This window comes from Cryptomeria japonica, chromosome 4, assembly GCF_030272615.1.
Source record: "Cryptomeria japonica chromosome 4, Sugi_1.0, whole genome shotgun sequence".
Lineage (NCBI taxonomy): Eukaryota > Viridiplantae > Streptophyta > Pinopsida > Cupressales > Cupressaceae > Cryptomeria > Cryptomeria japonica.
In genome coordinates this window covers 406,026,433-406,045,942 of record NC_081408.1, presented here as the reverse complement: position 1 = coordinate 406,045,942, position 19,510 = coordinate 406,026,433, and the positions used below count along the sequence as shown (strand labels likewise).

General features: G+C 41.9%; 1 protein-coding gene across 1 annotated transcript in view; it reads left to right on the top strand.

Moving 5' to 3' along the window:
- The window catches only part of LOC131074696 (peptidyl-prolyl cis-trans isomerase PASTICCINO1), a 252,308-nt gene that overhangs the window by 108,640 nt on the left and 124,158 nt on the right, over nucleotides 1-19,510 (top strand). Inside the window, exons 10-11 of the mRNA XM_058011384.2 lie at nucleotides 7,253-7,310; nucleotides 8,245-8,393. Coding sequence (XP_057867367.2) covers nucleotides 7,253-7,310; nucleotides 8,245-8,393 — 207 coding nt within the window. The remainder of the gene's footprint in view (nucleotides 1-7,252; nucleotides 7,311-8,244; nucleotides 8,394-19,510) is intronic.

The following is a 19,510-nucleotide window of genomic DNA, read 5'->3' as shown; positions in this document are numbered from 1 at the left end:
AGGGTCCATCGTCCAAAAAGCATAACAGAAATATAAATACAAATATAGATATAAAAATGTTGGGCAGAGCCCAAACAAGAGAACTGGGTCAAAATGGAGGCATCAACAAAGAAGCACCAAAGCCACTACCCATGAAAGACCACAGTTGCTACCATTAGGAAATGCCACCCGATACCATAGCTAATCCCAACAACAAAAGAAAAATGATGTCTTCATAACCAAAAAGTGCCATTAACCTAAATACCAACTAAAACCTTACCTTCCACTTTAGACAACCCTCCAATGCCCTTTACCTTGGACATCATTTCAAATAGCCATGTAATTTTTTTTTACTTAAGACACATTCTGTAACAACCCACCCTAATTTTTTTTAATTTTTTACAATATAGAGATGCAGATACAATGTCTCCACACATTTTGATCATCCAGATCTTGGAGTGGGCAAGGTGAGAGCATACAGTGCTTCAACCAAACACTATCTACAATGTATGCAAGAATTTTGTAGTGGCCACCCTCAAATCCAAACCAATTCTTTTTTTTAAAACTCTTCATATGTTAGTCTATGTACATTTTGTTGTGCATGCATGTGTAAGAAATCTATTTTCTGATTTGCTGGTAAGTATGGTGATTGGTTTGCAGGATCTTATATGACATTATCCTGGCATTTACACATGGAATAAGAAACAAACTGTACTATTTGAAAAGTATGATACTAACAACAAATTTATTTCTTAATATGTCTGTCATTTGAGCAGATTTTTTTTACATAAATGCATACAATTTTTTGACCTCAGTCCAGCATAATTTCATCCATGGGAAAGCAGGAAACAATGAATGGTTTCAATATTTGATTCTGAAAACAAGTTGCAATCAGCAGTTTCTTTCAACTGAAACCCCCAAACGGCAGAGCTAATAACTGCTGTTAAACACCCACAACCTCCTGCAGGTATTAAACCAACCATTTTATCCTTCAAATGCCTCCAAAAAACAGGAATTTATGGCTTGTAACCCCTGCGACTTGAATCCATCACTCACAGCCCACAGGTGGAGGTTTCTAGTGAATAGATCAGCTTAAGGGATTCTCAAAAGCATAGATGAAAAAATCTGCAAAAAATTGTTTAACTCCCAATTTATCTTGAGTCATTTATGGCAACGATTTAATCTGCAAAAATATCTTGGGCGATTTTTTTGAAAAAATCGGGGTGATTTATTGGAAAAAATCGGGAGAAAAACTCAAATAAATCTGTAGTAATGATCTGTCGAGTATTCTTTTACTGAATACTATCATGTAATTGATTACATAACCTTGCACCTCGCCATTTGCAAATCAATTAGTGTAACTGTGTACCTATCCACAACAAGTTAAAAATAGGTGCCTTCAAGGGATGTGGCATCTTTGTGGGAAAAATGTGAATCCTTTAGGTGTATGTGTGAGGAAAACTTCAGTATGGTGTGTTGCATGATATGTTAGTTTCATGTGGAAGTCTCATGCTTCTTGAACCATGTTCTTGAAGCTAAAGGTGTGTTGTGAAGGCTGACAAAGTTCATCAATGTGTATGAGATGAGCTGAAAATTTGACAGGCTTTGTGTGCACATGCCAATGCCAGCTATTGAGCAAAGTATTTATTTTATGGAAGATGTGAAGTAGAGGAGAACTTTAATTCTATAGAAAGGAGATTCAAGGAATGCAAATTCTCTAGAATATGTATTGAAATCAGAGTTCCCAAACTCGCCGCAAGTCAGGCGAGTTCGCCGAGTTGGCAAGTCGAGCCAAGCTCGACGAGTTTTGTTGACTCGGGACTTGGACTTGGCGAGTTTTGACCATAACTCGCTTGACTCGCGAGTCAGGTGAGTTATGGCAAAACTCGCCGAGTCCAAGCTCCAAGACTCGGCCACGACAGGTTAATGTTTTGACTTGTTTGACAAGTTAGTCTCTCCGTCAGGATTCATATATGGAATATAACATTTAAGTATAAGTTCTTATACTTTAAGTTATATTCCATATATATTGTCAGGATGTTTGAGAGTGGTTTCGGACCTCCATGAGTTATAATGCAAAATCTAGTTTTTGGAGGATCCTTCAAATTTCCAGACTTAGTCAAATTTCAGGCCATTTCAGGATCAGGATGAAATTCCAGACTTTTAAGGCGAGTTCACTCTGACCTTGATGTAAGGGACGAGACCTAGGAGGACACTATGCATTCAACCAAGGTTTGATTTAGCAACTTGAAGCGTGACCAGATAGTACACAAAAACCCTAGGAATGATCTAAATACCCCTTAATCACTCAACTGACCTAACCTCCTTCACTCCACCTTGAGGAGATCCACCTGATTTGATGACCTTTGAGAAACTCAATCCCTTCAATGCAAAGGCTAAGACACTAAAACGACCAACAACAAAACTAAAAGAGCTAACCCTAGAAAGCAAAAAGTGGGGGTCTTCATTTGCAATGGAGCGATGTGTGAGTACCTCACAACAAGGATGTTTCGTAAAATTTTGAAAAAAGTGGGTGAGTTGGGGACATTTCCTACCTGTCCCCACATCCCAAAAAATCCCCCCATGGGGCACAAGGTTATTTTTTGCAAGGGACATGTCTTTGAGGAGCATATTTTCAAACCCTTATGGCCTCACAATTCCCCCTTCCATCCAACATATATATAGCCTAAAAACTAAGAGGTCCAAGAAAGACCAAGGTCAACTATAGTCCCGAGGTAAAACCTAAGTTCAAAAAGCACACTATTTAATGCTACCATACACAAGCATTCCTTACAGTTTCCAAGTGAAGATGTTCATGATGTCTCATGTTGGTGCTCCCAAAATTTCAATTTGGCCAAAGAAAATACTAAACAGAAGCCCCAAACAAGTAGATACTCTACTAGCATGCCTTTCATGGCATAACAAGCTAGCACACATTATAATTGGGCTTTATTCAATAATGGGTGCATGAAACAAGTTTTAAATTGTTAAAAATCTCTTAATTTCAAGCGTTTTTTTATTTTGCCGAGTCATTGCCGAGTCGTTGCCGAGTCATAGCCGGGTCACGAGTCGAGTCGGCCTTGCCGAGTCCGAGCCGAGTCCGAGTCTGGGAACTTTGATTGACTCAAATTCATTTAGAGGTTGCACTTATTTTTTGCTATATGATATGTATTTAACTCAAACTTTGATTTATATATCCTGGAAATCAGCAATATGCTCTACAAATTCAATGTATGTGTGTTTTTCAAAAATATTTTAAGAATTATATATTTTCAAATGTTCGATAAATTGGCCAATTTTTTGCCAATTTTTTCCCGATTTCTTGCCAAGTCCCAAGCTTTCAAAAATTTTGGGCCAAAAGAGTTATTGCCGAGTAAGAGTTTTTCATCTTTGCTTAAAAGCCTAAAATATGCACTCCAGCCTATCAACTCTGCCATAGTAGTCATCTCATGCCATAATAAACAGCTCAAAGGTACAGTCAACTCTCACTAATGACTCCGATTGCCTCAACAAACTGCTCACATATCCCTCTAACATGAGGAATGTTCATGCTGAGGTCCAAATGAAAGTGCGTTCACAAAGAAGAAATCAAACGCTGCAAATCCATCAAAAAACTGGCACCCAGCAATGCCAAAACTCCATGCCCATACCAAGGTCAAAACCAATGCCAATCAACACCAAATAATCTTTGCATTCACTCCCAAAAATGAAAGTCAAACTAGCTATTAATATACCCAAATGATCTTCATATTCTTTGAATACGATGGAATCCAAAATCTTCAAATAAACCCTTTCGAACAATCCTGTAAACCCCAACAATGAAGCACCTTTATAAACTGTAAATGAATCTATCAACAAGCACCCAAGGAAGATCCCTCACCATCGTGGATGCTATTCTTCATGAAGTTTTTCATCTTCAAGTTCTCGGAAAAACCCCAGCAGCATATCCTTCACACAAAGTCTTAAACATAAGGCAAAATGAGCTCCAAAATTCCTTACATATCATTTACTAGAAAAGACACCATTTAAAATTTTAAAATTCCTCACAAATCCCAATGCCAACCTTGAGGAGATACAATAAATTTTAAAATAATCACTTATGTTTCCTTAGGAGCCCATCCTCAAGGGACATAAATCACCTTTTAATATTTAAATAAATACTTAAGTGTTACTTTATAATCATATATCATAACTTAAGTATTTATTTAAAAATGACCCACTTGCCTTCGAAAACACCAACAAAGTGTCAGATACTGAAATTGAATGTGCCAAGATGTTATTGATGACAAGAAATCATGATTGGAGCCAAAATTATTACTAAAAATAGCCATGGGCTCCAATAATTGTGAAGTGGAAACTGAGTGGCGGACAATGTTTTTTAAAGCATCACCATGAAATTCACTAACAATAGAGCTCAATGCCATAAATCAAAATGCTGAAAGAACAAAATGGCGATGGCTCCAAGAACTGAGGAGTTCCTTAACCAACCACATTAGCCTACGGGAACTTGAGGAATATGCTAACAATCACCACGCTGGCTAGGCTTAGAGAGGGGCCAATACAATCCTCCCTCCTCAGAATTGCTTGTCCCCGAGCAATTGCAAATTAGCATGTTGCAATATTTGCTCACTCTCATAGGTAGCATCCTTAATTGGCTAGTTCTTCCACTTCAGTAAGTTCTCTTTGATAATCCTCCTTATAGTATGTTCCCTGTAATCAATAATAGCCTTTGGGATAAGAATAATCTTCCCTTCTCATCCAATGGTGGCAACTCGGAACGGGGAACTACATTATGCCCCAATGCTTCTTGAGGCGAGACACATGAAAAAGATTGTGCACCTTGTGTGATGTCCCCAAACATGACTCCGTCAAGTATTGTTGATATTGAGAAAGCTCCTTGTATTATCTTTATAAATGATACAAAGGACAAATGATTAAGATCAAGCATTAATAAAAACTCAGCGGTTAAGAACAGTGATCAGAATGTTTGATAAGAGCAGCAACAATGATCAATATGGCTGACTCCCACACAGCCAGTGATCATAATAAGCAATAACATAGGCTGCAATCTGTAGTAGAAACATACATTAGATCAACAAAGAAGTATTCATTAAAAGCAGCGCTTACACTCTATTAAGGCAGACGACCAGCAGAGCATTTGTTTGAAAGGGAGAGAAATTGGGTAATAGAACCGAGTGGTTGGTAAAAATATCTCAGCATATATTAACAGAGCACTTCATTTTAGACAGGACTCAGTGATATTATCCTTTGTATTAGCAGAGATTATCAAGGAATTTATGATAGCAACAACTAGTATGAACAAACCAAAAGATGCAATTAATATGGAGTAAAAGACAATCATTATGTTAAGATGTGCAGCGATTAACATAAGTGTTGCAATATTAATGACAGAAGACATGATGATCAATTAACAATATATATGATGAAATCAATAATGAAGAATTAATGCCATAAGACCCAATGTCAACCAATCAGTTAAGCAAAACACTAATTACACGGTTCCAATAATAGATTATGTGTTAGTAATTGTAAACAAAGGATGCGATTTGGAGGGCTGAAGGCTAGGATCCATTGGAAGGACGTATCCCTTAAACTCTCAAAAGATACAACCTTTCGTTGGTGAAGAATATATAATGCAAACCAAATCGGTCATTTGGGGGAGGACATGGCCATGACAGATAATGTAATGAGCAAGGATTCAGAACAGCAATTAATAAAAGTGGCGATTAACAAAGATCTGACTTAAGTAGCAAGACTCCACGTAGGAGGTTCTTAACCCAAGTATGGATGAAACAAATCAGCAATTATATTTTACATTGCCCAAGTTAAGTATAAAGCGGAAAACAAAACCAACATTATGGTGCAGCGTAAGGCAACAAATACCAACAACAATTAATAGTTGACTCTCTAAACATGGACAGCAACTATACTAACACCAATCTTGAGAGTTGACAATTTTATTGTACAGCAAATTGAACTTGGCCAGCGACTAAGTACATATGAAGCACTAAAAGAGTAGTGAAGGGATAATGAAAGTAGCACTGGCCACATTCAGCGACTATATTAATCTGCTTGGGTGCGATTATGAAGAGTAAGATTTGAATGATAATTAAAGAAGAAAACATCTTCATTACTCAAAATAAACAAAGGTGATAAATTAGTTTGGAGTAGTATGAGGAGGTACAATTCCATAATGATCTGTTTATTAAACAAACATATATTATTATTTCTTTTGGTCGATCCTCTATGAGGATTAAAAGGCAGCATTTGATTAAGATACCAATCCAAAAGGGTCGATTAACAAGAAGTAAGTTTGTTTGTTAAATGAAGATTAAGGAGAAATGGAGAGGTGTGATTTGTAAGGACATAATGAAGATTTGCATTTGTGATGAAGAGGTGCATTCCTTCAAAAGGATTGCTGCTGTCAGATTGAGTATAAGATATCATTGTGATAAAGGAAAGGAAGGTAAGAAGATATATGATATATACCCCAGCCATGTTGAAGAGATCATCTTGCGAAAGATATATACATTCATGAATCTTAAGAAGAGGAATGTAACAGATTTGTACAGGAAGTTTTACGCAAGGTTAAAAGACATTTTTTTAGCATATTGGTACAGATTCAAATCAGAATTATAAGCAGTTCTGAAAGGGATCGGAAGAACATCAGCAGATTAATGTGAATAGGATATAAAAGAAGTCTTGTCAAAAGCAGATTGTGTGAAGGAGATGAGGAGACAGATTATAGCAGATTTAAGAAGCATAATTTAGAGTATGTATAAGATCATATTGGAGCAGGAGGCAACACTTTCAGATCTGCACACATTATTGATCGGGGCCATGACGTGCCTCAACATTCAATGATGACCAATCCTAAATTACAAACCCAAGTTAAATTCACCTTTTTGCATGAACTTATTGTTTTTCCTTATTTGTCATTAACTTATGTTAGTGTTTGTCTGATACTTGTTGAGTTGGCCTTTAACTCTTTTGAATTAGGGTAAAAATGTTTTGAAGCCTAACTTCACACTAAGGACATAGAAGGATCATTAAGTTGAAATTAACTAATCAGAACCTATACATGTTATTTTGCTAAAAAATTTCTGTGGTGCAAAATTTATGCTGCGAATAGGTTATGTGAAAGCATTCAATAATATGTTTTACTTTGGAAACTCAAGCACATAGACTTGCAATTAATTTCATAATGTACCTTAAAGTTATGTGTTAGCCATTCAATAATCTGTTTTGGCAGGTGCGTGATATGGTTGGGGATGGCCGTCTAATAAAACGGCGCATTAAAGATGGAAAAGGTTAGGGTCCTTTTTTTTTCTTTCAAATACTTTCTAGATTTTAATTGTTTTACAATTTCAATTTGTTTAGGGTGTGTTGCGAAAGAGTGGTTTCCTTTTTAAAATTATCTGTTGGATGTGCTTCAGTAGTAACATACTTTTAACCTTGGGATGTTTGTAGACAAAAGTTTGTTATGCATTTGGTTAGTCTGGGAAGTTAATTTCAAATCCAGCAGGGCCACAATCTTTTCATACTGGTTTATAAAATCCTTCCTGAGGGAATGGATACATGTTAGCAATACTTCCAAATGTTTTTTGATGCACCTGTACTTGCTGCACAACAAAATACTCTTGCAAACACCCTTGTCACAAGTAGGTAGAGACCCATGGTGCATTCATTTGACAACATTGAGGCAAGTAAAACTTTGTAGCCCTGCAAAAATCAGAAGGATACACTGAGCCTTTGGATATATTGATCTTATTGAATTGAGGCATAAGCTGATGTCATTGCGTAATAGTTTCTATAGGTTTCTCAGCGTACAATTTAGTTGTCAAAATATCCAGTATGTGATGTTTACATGTATGAGTCCAAATATGAAACTAGCCGTATTGTCACCAAGCATTGAAACCCATAATTACATGATTTTTAAATGAAACCTTTATTCATCCTCATGGTTCTTATTTTATATTTCTCATGTCAACTGTCACTGTATGTAGGATAGGTTGTATCGGCAAAAAAAAGGTTTGTGATTTCAGCACTTTATGATACATGGTAAATTGGGAACACTAGTTTGCAACCATGGAACTATCAGAGGGATGTATTCTTACAAGGTTGAAGTCCTTAAAATCTAGATTTTTTCCCACCCAAGGACACATACTCACAGACCTTTCTCAAGTCATCTCATAGTATATGACATGAAATTGTTTAATAGATATTTTTATTAAATCTTTGCAGGTGAATTTCCAATGGATTGTCCACTCCAAGACAGTTTACTATATATTCATTACAAAGGTATGCTACCTGATGAAGGTGGCAAAGTGTTTTATGATACACATGTTAATGGGAATGGAGAACCATTAGAGTTTAGATCAGGTGAAGGCATGGTAAGTTCTTTCTGTTTCAAAACTGTTTTTATTTTAATGGTTGTCTGTTAATCAATATTAATTGTGCTTGCACCTTATAATACTGTTTAAGTAGCAAGGTAGTTTCAATATTAACAAAATTTATTGAAGAAACAAAAGATCTATGAAATCAACATTATGAATGTTTTGGTAGCTCTATTGTATAAAAAGAGATATAGATTCAGCCTTCATTTGCAATCTGACACATTTGCAAAAGCTCTCTCTCTCTCTCTCTTGTTTGCCCTCTCGGGTAAACGGTTAAATGCAGAACGTAAATGCACAGAACATAATGGAAATATATTAAATAACCAGCCTCTATATTAATTCCACAGTCCATGTACAATAAGTGCTTATAACATTACATCTGACACCACTAACATGATCCTACTTCGAAGAAAAGGTACACAATATATAATACCCGAAGGGGTACGACACAACCGTCGCGACTCCAACTACCTACCCGTCGGCTAACTAACTGACCACCGTAACTCATTATTACCGACAACAACATAAACATAACAACATAACATAATGATTATTCCCGGCAACATCATCCCCCCCAAGAAAAGAAGTCAACTCCGACGACTTAATACAAAATAGAGATGAACCGCAGGAACTACTGACGCTAGTCGGGCCCGGATCTTATACACTTGCTGCGTCCTCGCCTGAAAACCCTTTTCTGCTACCATCCGATGCTCAAGTGCAGATTTCACCAATATTGCTTCCTTTGCCATCACAGTCCTCCTGTGCCTAACCCAAACTTGTTTGCAAAACATGTTTTTCAGTCTCAGCTTCCACCAACTGCTACTCAATTGATACTATCTCCCTAGCCAATTTGTCCTCGATGGCCACCCGTGCTGCTCTCCCGGCATCCAACTCCTGGGTATGCTGAACTAAGTCTCACACGACTATTGCCTCCAACCTAGTGGTCAGCTCCTCCCGAGCCCTCTATGCATCCACCAAGGCAACCTCACGTCCAGCCGAGACATACTCCGAGTTCCTCAAAGCGTACCTATCCTGCCTGGAGGTGGCCACAATCCGCTGGCACAAATGCTAGGAGACACCTCAAATCCTCCATCACACTCCCCAAAGGCTAAAAACTAAACTGAATAACTCCCTGGTGTCATACAACTGCGCGGACCTGCAATGCCTTCCCTCGAACTCTGTTTGTTCCCAACCTCCAAATCCGCCTCCCTCTAGGGCTTATGGCTTCCCTGCCAATGCTTAGCTGCGGGCTTCTTTCTCACAATACGGACAACCACAACACTTCTCGTGGTCTTCTGTAGCTCAAAATAAACTGGAGGTCTGGGGGCAACGCCCCCAGCGGGGTTGAGGGGCAGCGCCCCTCGCGGGGTCCTGACTACGAAAGTCCATGGCGCGCATCATTTCTGTGATATTTTATGATGTCAAAACCCTTCTTCTACACTCCAATATTTTCAGTGTCCTGGCTTCAAACTCCAGCAAATCATTTTTCAATCCGTCGTCGTCGTTTTTTTTTTTTTTTATAGCGCTGTAATTTCCTCGATGGCATCCCGGCCATACAACCTTCCTGTACGGTCAACAACAGCACTGGCACCTCCGATCGTGCGGTCAACACCCTCCACCGTACGACTGTGTTTGTTTGTGCGGGGGCTGCGTTTATGTCTTCGTGCTCCGCGACAGCAGTGGTTTCCACCGCATGGTGGTGGACGTGCCACCGTACGATGGTTCCACCGCCGGTGTTGCCACCGTACGATGGTTCCACCGCACGGTGGTTCGACCGCCGGTGTTGCCACCGCACGGTGTTGCTACCGTACGGTGGTGACGGTGGCCCCACCGTCGGTGTTGCCACCGCACGGTGGTTCCACCGTCGGTGGCCCCACCGCACGGTGGTGCTACCGTACGGTGGTTCCACCATGGCTTTCTTCTCCTTTTTTTTCCGTATGGTCAGCTGACCCGTACGGCCATACGATTTTTTTTTTTTATTTGTTCTGCTAGAGAGTCTTCTGCTGGGGTCCCCTGTCTCTGAGATCGCCCTTCATCCTTCTCGGTTTTCCTCGCCCAAAAGTCTCCTTCTTTTGTCCCGTGCCTCTCGAGTCGCTTGCCCGGCCTCTTAGGTCCCCTTCCATCCTCTCGGGTCCCCCTTTGGGCTCTCGGGTGTTCGTCCGGCCTCTCGGGTCCCCTGCGCGCTTCGCGTGGTAGGGTTTCAATTTGTACCCGTTGGTGGCCAATCTATTTTCAATGTCCATCCAAAAACTTGGAACCACAAATTCTATAGGGACCACGGTCTCCTTCCCATACATAAGAAGAAGAAGAAGAATAAAGATTTTGAAGACTGCGGTCTTCCACACAGGGTTCCAATCATTGCCGACACTCTTCGGATTGTCTGCGTCGCCAGGGTTTGGGGCATCTCCCTTCCAATATTCTTTGTATTTCGGCAGGTACACCTCTGTTGGTTGCTCTGGTTCCTCTACTTCGAGCCTGTAGCTTTGGAACATTTCGTAATCCTCCATTTGCCAGTGGAAGAGCCCGTTAAGTGAGCATACCTCATCTTCAGAACATCCCTCCAATTCGAGCACCCCTTCACTGTTCGGCTCCATCGCATTCTTGCCCTTGCTTTCATCGGGACCCTCTTCCCTTTTATTAGAGTCCTCTGAGTCCGAGTCTGAAGAGGCGAGCTCTTCGCCGACATCTTGGGTGTGTAGGTCAATGGTATATTTCCGCCCTCCCTTCTCCATGGAAAGTGTATTTTTCTTCCAGTTGTGGTTTACCCTCGCGTTGATCAACCACGCTCTCCCCAGGATGGTGTCATAGCCTTTCTTCTTCGAGGGAATAACCACGAAATCTAACAAGAATGGTTGCGTACCAATTGTCACTTGCTGGGCCATCAACAGGCCGAGTGGCTTAATGCCGTGTTGGTCCGCTCCCACCAGGTTGAATGTGGGTGGCCATAGGGTGGGCTTCCCTAGCCGCTTCCATGTTTCTTCTGGTAGTACATTCATCCCAGATCCACCGTCCACAATGGTGTCCTTCAGAATGGTCCCATGGATACCCATTTCTACCACAGCTGGGTGTCTACCACTGCTCAAGGCTAGTAACATCGGGTCAGTTGAAGGGCTGACGGAAACGTCCACCTGTGGTGTACTCTTCGAAGCGGTGGCGGGAACCCGTACCTGTGGTGCACTCGACGATGCGGTGGCGGGAACCTGTACCTGTGGTGCACTCGACGCTGCGGTGCTTTGCACATTGGTGAGGATGGCAGTCCTCAATTGTGGCATAGAGTCTAGAAGGTCTTTTACCTTTATCGGCACCTCCATCTGCAAGATTTGCCCAATGATGTTATTTTCCGCTTCCGTACGGGATGATGTACTTGCCACCTCGTTGTCCCGTCGTTCGGTCGTCATCTCACGTTCAATATTGGTCTTTGCCTCCCGTAATCTCTCCTTCTCCGTACGGGGGTCGGGATAAGTGGCTTTTTTCATTTGGGCGCGGGTGATCGCCAGTACTTCTTTCTCACCAGTCTTCTCAGCCTTCTCAATGTTGAGGAGATTAACCCCTGCCTGTGGGCAATTTGCGTCCTTATGGTCGCCTGGCCCACACCAACGACAGAGGTGCTGAGGGGTGGCTTCCTTCGTGCAATCATGGGCGAAGTGCCCCCACTGATTACAGGCCCTACATTGGATAATCAGGCGTCCCTTCGCATCGTATTGGACCCTGTTTCTGGTGGAATTATTATTATTCCCCCGTCCGCCTCGTCGGTTTCCTCGGTAGCCTCCGGAAGATGCATTATTGTTTGAATCCGATGTGGAGGGCTGCTCCTGGGCAAAGAGCACTTGTTGGTTACGTGCCTTCAGATTGTATGGGCATTCCTTCGTAGAATGTCCCATGATCTGGCAGATGTCACAGAATGCCTTCTTGGGACAGGCACCCTTTGTGTGGCCGCTCTCCTTACAATCCATGCACCACAGTTCGTCCTCCTTGCTTGTGGTCCCCTTCATTGTCTTAAACTCTTTTAACATCCGTTCCATATCCTTCTGAAGGGCCGTGACTTTCTTCTTCGGCTTCTCATCACTGCTACTCTCCTCTTCCGATGTATCATCTTTAGAGGATGACGAAGATCTATTCTTCTTCTTTTTGGCCGTCTTATTTTCACTTTCCAAGTCCATGGCCCGGTTGTATGCATCATCGTAGGATGTCGGAGGCACGATTTTCATCTTTCGTCGTAGCTTAGGGTTCAAACCCTCGACAAACCACCGCTTTTTTAAGCCATCAGCCGGTTGGCTTTCCATCTTTCCGACTAATTCCTTCAGCCGGCGGCCATACGCCCGTATGGTCTCCTTCTTTCCTTTCTTTGTTCCATAGATTTCGGAGACTATCTCATTATCATCTCGGAGAAGCCGAAATTCCTTCTCGAATGCTTTCTTCAGTTCATCCCACGTAGTTACCCCGGTTTTATCCAAGTCTGAATACCAGTCAATAGCCACTCCTCTCAGTGTGGCGGGAAACTGCTTCATCCATTCATCCTGGTTAGTCACCCCATTGGCTGTCCAGATGGTTTCGCATGTACGACAATGCCGTGCGGGATCATCTTTGCTATCCTCTGTGAACTTTGGCAATTTTTGTTTACTCGCCATCCCACCACTGGGTCTCGCTCCTCTAATTCCTTGTGTGCTTGTACCTGGCGATCCTTCGCCTCCTGCAATTGAACCTCCACTCATGGGTCCTCCGAAAAAAGTTGTTGACACCGAACCAAACAAATTGCCTCCCGTACGGTACCCTTGTGCTCCCTCGGCACCTTCAGTCGTACCGTCACCTTCCGTTGTCTCCCTCCGGTTGTCCTCTGAAATGGACAAATTCTTTAGCAAGTCTCTGGTAGCGTCGATCAGGTTTAGACTTTGCCTTGTTTGTTCCACCAACTCTTCGCGGCTTCTTACCCTACGGTGGTATTCTGGCGAACTGTAGAGTTCTCCTTCGGCACCCTCCGTGACTCCTTCTGGCAGCCCTACAACAGTGTAGACAGTGTAGTTCTCTCCGTCTATCTCTGCCTCCGCAACCCCCGTGACACCTCCTGGGTTCCCTTCGGGCAACCCCTCGGCCAGTCGTCCCTCGGCAAGCTGCCTTAGCCTACGCCTTCGTTCTATCTGCTGTCTGAGATTCAACGCGGTTTGTGCCACTTCCCATTCGTCACTCTGTATCTTTTTATTTTTGTCCTTATTTAGTCTATTGGGCATAAGTCAAAGGTTCAATTTCCTCCTGGCCTGGCGCCATCTCATTCCGTTTCCCGTCGGCTGTTCTCTTCGTAGCGTTGCAGGATTTGTTGTCGTCGCTCTTCTTGGGCAATCTCCTCCAGGCGGGCCTGTTGTGCCAGCGATGCCTCTGCAAGCAACCGGGGGAGGTGGTTCATCAACCGGTTTACTGCGGGGCTAACCTCCAGCGCTGTCCACACGGCACTTGGTGGGATTTCTGCCTCCGCCGCTTCTCGTCGAACGTATGTCTGAATGGCTACCTGGAGCAAAATTGAAAATTCTCGCGTTGCCGTGTCTTCTCCTATGTAAAGTTTTGTCCGCGCGTCGTCGGCCTCCGGGTTTACCTCACCAACGGGTAGGCCCATTGTGTCTGTGCACCATCCGTGTCTTCACTTCCCGAGTTCGTCTAGGCAGCGGCGCCAAATGTTTGCCCTCTCGGGTAAACGGTTAAATGCAGAACGTAAATGCACAGAACATAATGGAAATATATTAAATAACCAGCCTCTATATTAATTCCACAGTCCATGTACAATAAGTGCTTATAACATTACATCTGACACCACTAACATGATCCTACTTCGAAGAAAAGGTACACAATATATAATACCCGAAGGGGTACGACACAACCGTCGCGACTCCAACTACCTACCCGTGGGCTAACTAACTGACCACCGTAACTCATTATTACCGACGACAACATAAACATAACAACATAACATAATGATTATTCCCGGCAACATCTCTCACACACACACGCACAATCAAGAAGCTCTATCTGCAGTTACTGAACAGCAAGAGAATTGTCTAAGCAGATTGTTTTGTCCTTATCATAAACCATGCTTAGTGTAATCTTATTTTGATTTTCTTCATCAGTTTCAGTTTTTCTTCAGTTATAATCTTGATGTTTAGATCTTTGGATGACACCCAATACATGCATGAAAAATACTGGGAATATTTAAGCAGATAATTATTGGCAAAAGGTATTGTTACATTAATTAAAAGACATCCAGACTAGAATAAAGTAAAACTGTTAATCTTGTGAAGAATTCATTGTTTGTTGTGATGTGCTTCAACGATAATAGCTGCACAACTAATGTAGAAATCTCTTTACAAGTCATTTAATGATTCTTAATGTTATCATTAATTGTTTCAGAGATGTCTTTAATTGACTGAAATTGCTTTGTCCCAGAGTATCTGTAAAGACCATCTCTGATTTCTTTTTTGAAAGTCTGTTTGCAAGTTTATGTGTAATGTCCCCTTTTTGCAAGAACCCTAGTTCTTGCAAAAGTTGAAGATTTTGAGAACAAAGAGCTTTTACACTACACTGAAGAGATTAAATCAGAAATAGACAATTGAATAACAGATTCAAATAAAGAAATACTGGTCTGTACTGTGCACACAGCAGAGTTCCAACAAAATTCTGTATTACTTCTCTATATTAAAATTGCTTACAAACAACTGTCGCAGTATCAAGAATATATAGAAAAAAGAATTAAGTCTTGACCTGCCGATCATACTAAAAATAGCAGAAGACATTATTACCACACAATTCTAAACATAGAAGAGTGTCTTCATCCTTATGCTCCAATATTCATAGTTCTCTCCAGTGAACAGTGGAAGTTGCAAGGGTATGCTGCTGCTGTTTACCATTGAAATTTCTTGAAAAAAGTACTGCTATCTGCACAAAGGAAAAATCTGCAAGCTGGCTCTGATACCTGTTTCTCCTTGAGATCTGAGCTGATTAACAATATCTTGAGTCCTGGTAATGTATTCTTGAATAGACTCAGCTTCTTTCATCCTGAGATTCTCAAAATCCCTTCAAAAGGTTTGAAGCCTTACCAATCTTACTTTGCCAGATCCTTGGTATGCAGTTTGTAAAGCCCCCCATGCCTCTTTTGACCTTGTCATGCCTGCAATACGGGGAAAAATTGAAATATACAATGCGGATTGGATGTTGAAGAGAGCTCGATTGTCCTTCTTCCAGTCATCTCTCAACTGATTGCGCTGATTTGGATTCAATGCATTATAAGCATTCTGATCTGCAAGTTCAGTGTATCCATTTGACCAGTCGAAGATTTTGAGGAGAAAGAGCTTTTACACTACACTGAAGAGATTAAATCATAAATAGACAATTGAATAACAGATTCAAATAAAGAAATACTGGTCTGGACTGTGCACACAATAGAGATCCAACAAAATTCTGTATCACTTATCTATATTAAAATTGTTTACAAACAACCGTGGCAGTATCGAGAATATATAGAGACTGCCGATCAGACTAAAAATAGCAGAAGACATTATTACCACACAGTTCTAAACATAGAAGAGTGTCTTCATGCATTCGAATTACAGTTTCAAGACAGTGGCGATGTTGAGCCATTACTGTCTCATTTTCTGGCATTAAAGAAAAATTGCGTATAACATTTGAAGCAGCAACAGCACATTGCTGCCTCTCTGCATGACCCTCCTCATCGAGGTTGAACAATCCCTCTTCATCATACCACCAATCTGAAACCCTGCTTTCATTACCATCTCCTATATTCTCTGAAGTCACAGCATCAGGTTCTAGCCTGACTCGAGATAGTGGATCATTTGGACTTATTGTTTCATATTCAAATCCAAATCTTGTTGATTGAAATCCTGCAATAGGTTAGGAAACCATTGGAATGCATATAAACCATTAATAAATCGTCTAAAAAAGATAATTAAATATAAATTCTCTATACCTATGGTTGGGAACATTAACTTAACTATAGTTATGTTTAATTCCTTATCTGAGCTCAGCCATAAGAGAGTGGGAGTCGGGAGGAAAAATAAGGTGTCCAAGAGATCCTCTACCTTAGGCCCAAGAGTGGAGTGAAAGCTAGAGCCCCCTTAGCCTCATGAGACCATCGGTCAACTACCATGAGGTGGTCTACCTAGTGAGGTATCCTATCACCGTTCTCCTTCAGCACTTCCATCCTTATCCTTCTTCTTGTGATTGGAATTCCCCTTTGATTCTATTTCTCCCAAATTAACCATGTCTTGTGGGGTTAGGCAAAGAATGTAACCCCTTGACTCTTCCATGTAAGGGCCCTCAAAGTCCTAGATGCCACTTTGGTCATTCTAGAACGGCCTACTTACGAGCCCCTCGTTACCCCTTCATTACATTCCATACCCTTCCTCCACAAGAATATATTTCTAATATGCAGACATACTTAGTTATCCTCTAAAGATGTATATCATATATTTACAATGAATGTTGTATGTCATAAATAGATTAAATGTATTTTATCATGTCAAACTAACATAGATATAAGTACCTAAGATGACTGATTCAGAATATGACATTACTAACACAAGCCATTGTTACTATAACCAATATCTTGTTAGTGGCTTCTGCTTGCCCGTTCGCCCTGGGATAGTATAGGCTCGACAAGGAGTGAAAGATCTTGAACTCCGTCGTGAGCAATTGAACAACATGGTTCACAAAATGCCCACCTCGACCACTTGTCAATTGAATGGGGATGCCATACCTGGTAATAATTTGCTCATAAATGAACCTCGCCGTGCTCAAGGCTGACTTATCTGGCAGTGCCCGAGCCTCAGCCCAGTTTGTCAAATATTCTGTTGCCACCACAATATATCGACACCTTTGTGCACGGTTGGCCTTCAATGGTCCGATGAAATCCAAACCCCATTGCTCAAACAATTCCTGGGCATGGGAGGGATTCAGGGGCATAAAGTCCCTTTTGAGTGGTTTTCCTGCCCTTTGGCAAGTATCACATCCCACGACCCATTCGTGAGCATCATTGTACAACGTGGGCCACCATAATCCTGCAAGCAACACTTTCCGAGTAGTGGTTTCTGGACCCATGTGCTCGCATGCGGGTCCTTCGTGTGCTTCCCTTAGCACTCCTGGAATCTCCTCTTCCATGACACATCTCCTCAGTATTTGATCAGGTCCCATCTTGTAAAGCAATCCATTAATCAATTGAAATGTCCTACTCCTCAGGACCAACTTCCATCTTTCTCTTGGTAGCATGTTTGCAGGAAACTGTGAGGTTGATAAGTATTCCTCGATGCTGGCATACCATGATGGTAGTGCAGCTATTTGGAACAAATGGGCATCGGGCAAATCATCATTCACTCCGTCTGGTGGCTCTCCGGATTTGATCCATGATAGTTGATCGACAGTGACATGGCTCTTGCCCGAACGTACAATAATTGTGAAGGTGACCTCCTGAAGTAGGAGTAGCAACCTACTGATCCTCCCCTGAATAATGGGTTTGTTCACTAGGTACATCAGTACCTGATGATCAACATAAAGTGTAAATCGGGTCGCCAGCATATAGTGCCGGAATTTTCTGCACGGCATAGACCATACCGAGGGCTTCCCTTTCCATGGTGCTATAATTCTTTTCTGCCTTCGCCAATAACCGACTGGCAAAATAGATGGGGTGGTCGAGCCCATGTCCTCCCTCCTGTGCTAATGTGGCACCAATCGCGTAATTAGAGGCTTCCACATGTACGTGGAATTCTCTATCCCAATTCAGATAGGCAAGAATAGGTGCATCTACCAGCCTCGTCTTGAGTTCCTCGAACGCCTCCCCCTGTGCAGTTTCCCATACATACGGCTCCCCTTTTCATGTCAACTTGTCCAAGGGAAATGAGATCTGAGCGAAGTTCTTGATGAACTTCCGGTAATACCCTATGTGCCCCAGAAAGGACTTCACTCTTGTCATATCGGTGGGGGGCTCCATCTCCACAATAACTCTCACCTTGTCTGGATCTGTTTTCAACCCGGCCTTGCACACAATATGACCGAGTAATTTTACCTGAGGCACCATAAACCTGCGTTTCTTTGGGTTCAAGGCTAGTCGAGCCCTCCGACATCATTCCATACATTCCCTTAATGCCACCAAGCAAGTGTCTTGTCCACTATAGATGGACCAGTCATCCAAAAAGGCCTTGAAATTCTCTACAAAGATTTCCTCAAAAATATGGAGGACTATCCTCTGGAACGTGGTAGGAGCATTGCACAACCCGAACGACATTCGGTTGTAAACATATATACGCCATCTTCTACCACAAATGTGGTCATCAGTTTATCCTCCTCATTGATAGAGATTTGGTTGTATCCCTAGAAGCTATCCAGAAATGAGTACATTTCATGTTCGGCCACACCCTCGAGGATGCTGTTTGTAAAGGGTATTGGGAACGCGTCCTTGATGGTGACAGTATTGAGACACCGGAAATCCACACAAATGCTGATTTGGTTGGCCTCCTTCAGTGATATCACGATAGGTGAGACCCACTCACTTGTCTCCACTCAGAATATGATGCTTGCTTCCAGCATCTGCTCAATCTCATCATTCACTCGGGCAGCATAATTCTTATTCATGCGTTAGGGTCTCTTCTGTGCCAGTTGGGCTCTTGGTACCAATGTAATCGGGTGGACATAGTTCTGGAGGAACTCCCTTCAGGTCTTTATAAGTCCATGCGAACACATCCTTGTACTCCATGAAAATCTTGAAGGTTGCTGCCTTCAGCACAGGGTCCTAGTCATCACCAAGTAGAATATTTTTTGGGGTTGCCTCGTCCCCCAGATTCGTCTTCTTCAGGTTGGGGTCCTCATACCATATGGGTTTGTCTTTAGCAAATTGATACGTCAGAGTGTCATTGACTTGAGCGACCCCTTCCTTATATTCTCTATATTCAGGTGGGAACATGTCCTGCTCTAGTTCTTCTTTCTGCAACATGTGACATGTAGGGTGGAAGACTTCATAATCCTCCATCTGCCAGTGGAAAAGCCTGTTCAGCGAGCCCACCTCATCTTTGGAACAACCCTCCAACTCTAAAACACCTTCATCATTGGGCTCCATCTTCTGTCTG